General features: G+C 27.4%; 1 protein-coding gene across 1 annotated transcript; it reads left to right on the top strand.

Annotated features, from left to right (window-relative positions):
* The first annotated feature begins 2501 nt into the window (after positions 1 to 2501).
* LOC135930925 (CCHC-type zinc finger nucleic acid binding protein-like) lies at positions 2502 to 2984 on the top strand. Its single transcript, XM_065467725.1, has one exon. The coding sequence runs from the start codon at positions 2502 to 2504 to the stop codon at positions 2982 to 2984; it is 483 nt and encodes a 160-aa protein (XP_065323797.1).
* The last annotated feature ends 7473 nt before the right edge of the window (positions 2985 to 10457 follow it).

Consider the following 10457-nt stretch of genomic DNA (forward strand, 5'->3'; position numbering starts at 1 on the left):
TTAGTATTAATTATTATTTATTTATTTTAGTAAAATAATTTATTTTATTTATATTTAATATAAATATTTTATTATTATCAACAAATAAACATGATATGATTTAATATTTTTTATTTATATTATTATATTTTGAAATGAAAATAAATTTATTTATTTGATGTTATTTTAATAAAAAAAATAATATGCTGCTATATTGTAAAATTGTAATATTCTTTTTAATATAATTTATTAGTGATTTTCACAATCTTCTTTATAAATACATCTTTTATTGAGGAATTATATTGTAAATTTTATTAGATAAATAAACAATCTTTTAGGTGAAATCTTTTATGCAGAATTTTGACTAATTTATTTTAGCCAATTTTTAGGCTTAGCCCATTTTTAGGCTTAGCCAATTTTTAGGCTTAGCCGATTTTTAGGCTTAGCCGATTTTTAGGCTTAGCCGATTTTTAGGCTTAGCCGATTTTTAGGCTTAGCCGATTTTTAGGCTTAGCCGATTTTTAGGCTTAGCCGATTTTTAGGCTTAGCCGATTTTTAGGCTTAGCCGATTTTTAGGCTTAGCCGATTTTTAGGCTTAGCCGATTTTTAGGCTTAGCCTAATTAGGTTTAGCCGATTTTTAGGCTTAGCCGATTTTTAGGCTATACCTAATTAGGCTTAGCCGATTTTTCCACCTAAAATCTCGGCTAAGCCGTTTTTAGTCGGCTAAAATTAGCCGATTACGCAACACTAGTTATAAGATTATATTATATTATAGTTATGATTAATATAATATTGGGTGATGGTTAACATTACCTAACAACCCATAGATCGATCTAATTATTAAATTCCTGCAAATTTATTCAAAGTATTAATATATTTTTTTATAATTCATATCTAAATTTTTACAACATATTTTATCAAAACAATCAAATAAAGGAATATCTTAAATAAGCCCCAATATTCAAGTATTATTAATATATTTTTTTATAATTCATATCTAAATTTTTAGAATAAATTTTACCAAAACAATCAAATAAAGGATTATCACTTCTTAAAATTTGTAATTGATTTTACTTAATATAAAGCATTTTTTAATTGAAAAATTTGTTTTACACAAGTATCATTTTATTTCTCTTTTTCTCTGTCCCAAATTCAAGCAATTACGTATGTAGTCAGGGACAGATCGCAAAATGACGGAAAACTATATAAAAGATTATATTAAATTACAAGAGGCTCACGAAGTAAATGAAATACCATCGACCAGTCAAATTACGACTGTTGTTAAACAAACTGAATCGTTTTATGACAAATGGGCGATGGTAATTCTGGTAATATGTCAATACCCGATGATGAATATTATAATTACATAAATAATAGATAAAACATTTAAGGTGGATAATTTGTTAGAGTGGTGGGCGGCTCATCAAAGCGAATTTCCAATTTTAGCAAAATTGGCAATTTCTGCTTTAAGTGCAAGCTGTGAGCCGAATTTTTCCACTACTGGGAGAATTCTTGAAGAAAGAAGAAGTAATCTTCAACCTGAAAAGGTAGATATGCTTCTCTTTCTTCATGATAATTTGTGAATTTTTAATATCTTTCTTGAGTATAGGGTTTCGTCAATCATGCTGGTTTTTTACTTTGCAAACTGTCAAATATTTATTGCATTTATTATATTTACCTTGAGTCATGAAAGTTTTTAATCCAACATTTTTCATTATTTTTTTTTACAATATTATATAATACAATTATCTTCTTTTGTTAAAAATTTATATTATAAAATAAATTATATTAATATTGTGCAATTAGATTATATTTTCAAAATACTATTTATTATACATGCATTTTTTTAAATAGCGATTTATTTTTATTTTATAAATTAAATAGTAAATTAAATACAATATTATTATATTCTCAAAATATTTTCCATTTTTATAAATTAAATATTAGTTTTATTTTTTTTAAATGTAATATAAAATATAGTATATGACAAATATTATTACCATTTTTATGAATATTAGTTTTATTTTTATAAATGCAATATAAACTATAGTATATGCTCAAAATATCCATTTTTATAAATAACAGTTTTATAATTTTTTTAAATTCAATATAATATTCTCAAAATATTAGCTTTTTACATGTATTTTTTAAATAATAAGCGATAATACTGGCTGAAAAATATGGTAAAATACCTCATAGGTGAATTTTTGTATATACCAGGTCGAATATAATTTTAAAAAATTCCGACGTAAAAAATTTTTTAAAAAAATATCCGGGCCGGGCCTTAAATTTTTAAATCCAGGCCGGGCCGGGCCGGGCCGTAAAAATTTTTAAATCCAGGCCGGCGGGCCGTAAAAATTTTTTTTTAAAGATATCCGGGCCGGGCCTAATAAATTTAAAACCGGGCCGGGCCGGGCCGTTCAAATGGTACCTCTGCAGGTCTCTGTAGTTTAGTTTGGGGCAGGAGAATGAGAAGAGACAAACATTGACCATTGAAGGACATAATGGAGAGGATGATATGATGGGTAAAGTAACCTGGTTACCTGTTCAGGAGCTAATTAAGGGGTGGACGGATAGTGATGTAATTAAAAATTTACATAGTTCGGATAAACAAAGTTTCGAAGATAATCAAGAGCTACGACCGTATAGAAGAGAGTCCAGCGAAAATTCTCGGGGAAGAAGATTGGAGATAAGACAGAATTCTGAATCGCGAAAAAGAGAAATAATGAGTTGTTTTAATTGTGATAAGCCAGGTCATATGCTCAGAGATTGTCGCGAGGCAAAATGTTTTGGTTTTGGGAAGTTGGGACATATAGCTCCTTATTGTCCAGGTAAACAAGAGAGATTAAGATGTGCGGGTTGTGGTCGGTTTGGGCATAATAAAGAAGAGTGCAATACGAACAATTATGACAATAAAAGCGGTTTTCCCAAGAGAGAAATGGGTATGAATGCTTCGAATGTAAGGACGATTGAATGGAAAAAGGGGGAAAAGTTCTGGCCATAAATATTCAAAAAGGAGAGGAGAGAAGGGTGAAATGTTTTTGAAGTCGTGAAGAAGAACATTTGGCGATGGATTGCAAAAATTTGTGACTATGATAGAGAAAAATCTGCGAATCAGATCGAGGTGAGGGGGTCGGAAAGCAGGGAGAAGTTTTATCGGAGAAAAACAAATAAAGAGGGATGTGCAAATATGTTACAAGAGGGTCTATTACATGGCTCTTTGATTAAAGAATCCTATACAAATTGAAGGGAAAAATTTACCGTTTCATAGTACAACCAATTATTCTATATAGTTCTGAAACATGGCCAACCAAAGAAACAGATGAGAGAAGTCAACAAACTATGGAGATGAGAAAGCTGAGGATGTTTGCTGGGGTATCAAGAAAGGATACGGTGCGAACTACAAGAATATTAGGTTTAAAGGTAGTACCTATTAAGACTAAGATAATGGTGAACAGACTTAGGTGGTAAGGGCACACAATGAGAAGGCCTATGAATAGAAAATAAGGTTGAGAGTTTGGATGTGATGGGTAAAAGTAAAGAGGAAGGCCAAAACTTCAATAGGGCCATCAAGTTAAAGCCAATATGAAGAAGTATAAATTAGATAAAATTGGTAATTTTTTTGTTGTTATTTGTGGGTATTTCGATAATTAAACAAAAATTCTTGTATTTTATAAGAATCTATTAGATTAAGACATTTCATTATTCATATATTTTGCAAATAAATATCAATCAGTTTATAGATATTCAATCTATATTCATTATCAACAATTTCAAAACAAAATTCAGCAGACAAATTAATTTAAAAGCCAGTTATTTAATTAAGATATAATTTTTTTTAAATTTCATTCAAAATAGAAATATATTAATTTTATACCATAAATCTCTATAATAAATTCTTAATTTGTTAACACCTAGCTAGCACCTAATAGGGGTGTTGGGAGGGGTGTGGGGATAATTTTATTTATATGGATATAAAAATATAATGTCTTTTTATTTATTTATTTTATAGTTGTACTAGATGATAACCCGTCAATAATGACGGAGAGTCAGAATTTTCTTCTTTATTCAATGATTTTTTTTTTGGAAAAACCCTCAGATGGCAGATTCAATAATTGCGGTTATAAGGGTATTTGAGGATTATTTTAATAGATAAATTGAACACATAAATCGTCAAGAATGACGGGGAATAAGAATATTTTTCTTTATTCAATAATGGATGAATTATAAATTTTACCTTTACTTGATGATGAATGAAATCAGAAATTTTCCTATCTTATGAAGTTCTGGCAAGAATATATTTTTTATATTATAAATTACCAATACAAATGAATAAAAATTTAGTTTAAAAGATTTTTTATTGTGCACCTAAATTAAAATTACTATCCATATACTTGATAAACATATTTTATAAAAGATAATGTAAAAATTTTAGAATAACCCCTCATCTAAACAAATATAAATTTCTGAATCACATCTCATAAGATAGGAAAATTTCTGATTCATCATCAATAAAGGTAAAATTTATTATTCATCTATCATATAAAGAATAAAATTCTGATTCCACTCATTCTTGACAAGCTATAGCTAGTAACTTATATTTTTGATATGGGTTCTTAAAAACATCCCTAAAATTTATGTAATTTAAGGGTCACAACAGGCACTAATTTTTGTTATTTAGCCTAAAATACAATGGTTTTCTTTATTTCCTTGTGTCCAACAATTTCTTGAATTCTGGAATTATCAGAATTTTTTTTTTCAAATGATTTCAATAAGGCATATCAACCTGTGTTTTGCTCATTCCTTTAAGTTCAAATAAAGTCAAATGGTAAATGAAATAATTCAGTTATTGAAAATACGGTCCACGGGCTTTGATTTATTCATCAGGCTCCAGCCCAGGTCAGCAGTAAAAATAATTTGCAGGCCCATTCCATATTTAATAATAAAAAAATTCAAACCCAATCCCATCATAAGTTTCAAAAATTTTAAATATTGGTATAAAAACATGACTATCTTTTATTACATATATATATCAGAGACCTGCAGGCCCGGCCCCGTATTTTAAATTTTTTAAATATACCCGGGCCGGGCCTAAAAAAATTTTTTTTTAATATATCCGGGCCGGGCCTAAAAAATTTTTTTTAAATATATCCGGGCTGGGCCGGGCCGGGCCTAAGATTGTTAAACCCGGGCCGGGCCGGGCCTTTATATTTTTTATAAAAATTTTTACATTATGAGTTAATGGTTATAAGATTATATTATATTATAATTATGATTAATATAATATTGGGTGATGGTTAACACACCTAACACCCACAGATCGATCTAATTATTAATTTCCTGCAAATTTATACAAAGTATTAATATATTTTTTTATAATTCAATATCTATTTTTACAAATATTTTACCAAAACAATCAAATAAAGGAATATCTTAAATAAGCCCCAATATTCAAGTATTAATAATATATATTTTTTATGATTCATATCTAAATTTTTTGAATATTTACCAAAACAATCAAATAAAGGAATATCATGGCACAAAATACTAATGATATAATTAATAAAATTAAAAATAATATTTATTCTTTTAGAAATACAAATAATAATTTAAAATCTGATATATGGGCTAAATTTAACATCATCTCATCATAGATGAAAATAAAAAAAACATTGGCTACGTACAATGTAAGAATTGTTCAAGTATATTATCTTATAATTATAAACATGGTACATCACATCTAAAATGACATAAATGTGATGGTAAATCCATGAAAATTAATAAATTTTTTTACACCTGAAAAACCAACCTATAAATGTAATATAAAATATTTAAAAATTATAAAATAAATTATATTAATATTGTGCAATTAGATTATATTTTCAAAATACTATTTATTATACATGCATTTTTTTAAATAGCGATTTATTTTTATTTTATAAATTAAATAGTAAATTAAATACAATATATTATATTCTCAAAATATTTTCCATTTTTATAAATTAAATATTAGTTTTATTTTTTTTAAATGCAATATAAAATATAGTATATGCTCAAAATAATTACCATTTTTATGAATATTAGTTTTATTTTTATAAATGCAAAAAAATATAGTATATGCTCAAAATATCCATTTTTATAAATAACAGTTTTATAATTTTTATAAATTCAATATAATATTCTCAAAATATTAGCTTTTTACATGTATTTTTTAAATAATAAGCGATAATACTCGCTGAAAAATATGGTAAAATACCTCATGGGTGAATTTTTGTATATACCAGGTCGAATATAATTTTAAAAAATTCCGAGCCGGGCCTGAAATTTTTAAATCTGGGCCGGGCCGGGCCGTAAAAAATTTTTTTAAAATTTATCCGGGCCGGGCCTTAAATCTTTAAATCCGGGCCGGGCCGTAAAAAAATTTTTAAAAAAATATCCGGGCCCGGCCGGGCCTAAAAAATTTAAAACCGGGCCGGGCCGGGCCGGGCCGTGTAAATGGTGCCTCTGCAGGTCTCTGATATATATAATTTATTTATTATTGCACTTTAATAATAATAACATTTCGTTGTCATGAATATTACAACTATTGTTACTATCTTCACCAAATATTCTATATTTATATCATATTATAATAAATTTAAAACCTGAAAGCCTTCAGGAAATTAAACCCATTATCTGTAATCATCTTTATAAAAGAACCATTATCCACTAGATAATGGTTGGTTGAACAGTATCTATTATAAAGTTCATTATGACTGTGTCAGCAAATTTTTGAGATACACCTGGTGTTGATGAATCCAAATTGCTTAATTTTATCTGAATTAATTTTGATTTGGAAGTGGATGTATCTTCTTCCATTGCCCCAAAACTTTTGAGATATTTTTATTTTATTCCCTATTTTATATAATATTATAGAGTCGAAATGACCATTTCGTTAGATTTTTATGGCGGCCCGGGCATTTTTTGATATATCTTTAAATTTCAAGTTGATATTTTGAATAATACTATTTGAAAAAAAATGTTACAATGTCTTTATTTAGGTGTATTTTAAGACATGTTTAAACTAAAATACTAAATCTATAAATAATATAGAAGTTATTCATGATATGTTCTAATAAATTCAGTTCAGAATACGGTACAGAGATTAGAGATCTGCAAAGTTAGGTCAGGCCCGAATGGGCTTTGGGCCGGGCTCGGGGCTAATTCTATTTAAAACAATCGGGTTTAGCCCCGGCCAGGCCTTATATTTTGAAAAATAATCGGGCCGGTCAAATCGGTCCTAGGGAATTTTTTTAAATATAACTAAATTTATCAATTTTATATTGAATTTTTTATGTAAAATAAAAAATTTTTGATTTTATTTATTGAAACTAAACGACATATAACATATGTCTTTTATTTTGAGTAATTATAAAAATTAATTTCTATATTTAAGTAATTTCGGACCGGGACGACCAAACTTTTAAAAAAAGTTCGGGATCGGGCCGGGCCGGCAAAACATTTTAAAAAAAAATTCGGGCCGAGCTTGGTTAGAAAATTTAGGCCCGATGCATATCACTAACAGAGATATCAAACACAATGAACGGTTGTTATAGAAATAGATAGCCATCTAGAAGAGTTAAAAGCAATAGTTGACATTGAGAAATAATTAGATATAGATTATATATGCAAAATTCATAACGGGCCAAAACGAGCCGGGGAGTGCAGTCCTCTGATATGTATTATATGAATATGCAATTTAAAGGTTCTAGAGTATATTGATTTTACCGATGAAACAAATTCATTTTAAAAATCTTTGAAATCCTTCGAAATGACAGTCTTAATATAACACAAATTTCTTTAAACTTCGTATTTATACAATTTTAAAAAAAAGTTGTTTTCATATATATACTCTTTTAAAATGTACTGGTATAGTCTTTTCTTTTCACTATATGCCCCGTATATTTATATTGTTACAAAATGGTTACTCTTTTAAAGAATAAGTCATTTTATTAACTTTTGGATTATCTAGATGAAAGTGAATGAATACATTCAAAACCCTTATTTTTCCCATTTTTTTTAAAATCAAAAGTTGTAATTTTTTAAATAATCTTATATAGAAATTCTTGATTTGCTTATATTTTATTTATATGATTATCATCATTTTAAAAATTAAGTTTCAAATTCTGTTGTGAACAGCACAGTAACGAAAAATAAATGTATCACGGAAGATAAGTGAGCCACCCCACAAACCTCACTTTGGCAAAATCCAGCTATGATATTTGATGATACCATAGAATGAAATATAATAAATATACGAACCATAATTTTCCCCATAAAACAATATGTGCAATATATATATACATTAGATAGTAAAGGACGAGATAACGCGGAGGGGGAAGGGAGTCTCAATATTTCTAATTATATTTTTCATTCGATTAGATATGGTTTATTAAAAATCAAAAATATCAGTCCTTTCACGGCCCGAGTCGGTCTTTATATGTTATTAAAGGTGTAAGTGTGCCATTATTAGGATCACAAATACTTTAATTTAAGATCTTTTTGAAGAATTTCACTGTCACTGATCCAAAAATAACTCCTATTTTGGAATGTGCCTATTAACATTTTTTTGCCTTATTTTAAAAATTTATTTCATTATCTATTTTTTATAATATCAATAAAACTTTCAAATATTAAAATTGATTAAATTAGGCTAATGAGATTATCCGTCAATTAAAAAATTACACTTATAATTTTTTTTACGCGAAATTTAAAATATTTTTGTATCAGTACTAAGAAATAAGGAAATTAAGAGTCGTCAACAGATAAATTCTTATCTGCCATGTCGAAGATTAGTCTCTCTAAGCCCTTAAAAAAGTCAAAAAATTAATTTATTATCTTCATATTGTAATTCGTGACCCTAAACAAAATCCTGGCTTTCTAATGTTCTTTTCTTAATTGTAGTTTGATTTTTTTTTTAAATTAAAAATAAATCCTTGTTTAAAAATACATAAACTATGCATATGGATATCATTAGACTCGGCCCGAAAAAGCCCGATCTGAATTTTTTTTATGTATACCCTGACCCAAAATTATTTTTAAAAATTAGTTTCACAAAGCAAATTCGGATCCTTGGAAGGGGGGTAGGGCGAGGCCTTGCAGATCTCTAATACGCACCCCGCCACAACCTGTCTCAGGTCTTCATATTTAAAAAAAATTTAGATTCAAGATGTTAAATTCCCATAAATAGTGTTTATATTTTTATGCATCATATAATTGAGAAGAATACTTTATCATTTTAAGTAACTTATAAATAAAATATTATTAGAAAAAAGGTTTAAAAAAATTAAATTACTTTTGACGTGTTAAAATCTAAATGTTTTTTAAATTTTTATGAGCATATAACTGTGAAACATTTTTAAAACCATTGGAGCATCTTAATTTAGATATATATATACGTGGTTTAAATTTTAAATTAAAAATATCAAAGTTAATTAGGTTTAAAATTATTTGAGAAGAAATTACTTGCTCCGGGATAACACTATCCCCGGTCTCCCCTACATTTGTGTTCATTTTTTGCAATATTGTATGTTTGAACTACCCTTTTTTTCATTTAAAAAACCAAATTATTTTATTTCTATTTCAAATATATACATCTTAAATGTTAACATTTTATACGAATCAAAAGAAACGCGTTATTCGTTACGCTTGATTAAAAGGGAGGCGTTACTCGCTATTCACAAAATGTTACCCGTTATTTAAAAAGTATTAATTATTTAGTTCCATTTTAAAATATGAAAAACAATACATATCTCTGGCTTCAGCTTACGCTCTTATTAATTTAGTAGCAATAGCACAAAAATAGCAAATAGACTTTATGGCATCTCTAGGAAATGTGATAACAAATTTATTTTCTATATAATTTAAAACAATATAACGAACCTATGAGATATATTTCTTCGCATTTTATATGAGACCGCACTTGCATTTCCAATATGTATATTTAAAGATTTTGATCCGCTATTAAGAGATAAAAACCAACAATAAAAAAGTATACATGTATGCTCGCTCAAATTAGTCACAAAATCTATTTAAATGTTTTATGATTTAATTTAGGATAAGAGTCGGGTTTATTTATTTTAAAAAAATTTGGTATAAAAAATTAGCGAGTCTTGCCCATACAACTAGCGTTGCAAACCATTTGAGCAAATTTTTTTTAAAAAAACGGCTAACCATATTATATTCAGAAAAGAATTAGGCAAGCCTGATGATGCGAAATTTGGAGGCTTAGATAATCTTTTTCTTGTTAAAATATTGAGTTATCCGTTTTTAAAAATCGGTTAAAATGGAACGATGATACATTAATACATATAACAATTATCGTTTAGTGACATTTATTCTAAAACTAAATTTGAAAATCATAATCTAAGAAATATGTTAATCTGAAATGATAATGATTGCAAACATTTTATACGTTCTTTATGAGAAAAGCATAATA

The sequence above is a fragment of the Gordionus sp. m RMFG-2023 genome, chromosome 1, assembly GCF_954871325.1.
Source record: "Gordionus sp. m RMFG-2023 chromosome 1, tfGorSpeb1-WG-v2, whole genome shotgun sequence".
Taxonomy (NCBI): Eukaryota; Metazoa; Nematomorpha; class Gordioida; order Chordodea; family Parachordodidae; genus Gordionus; species Gordionus sp. m RMFG-2023.

Coding starts and splice junctions, on each gene's coding strand:
- LOC135930925 (XM_065467725.1), top strand. CDS start 2,502: ATGGGTAAAGTAACCTGGTTACCTGTTCAGGAGCTAATTAAGGGGTGG.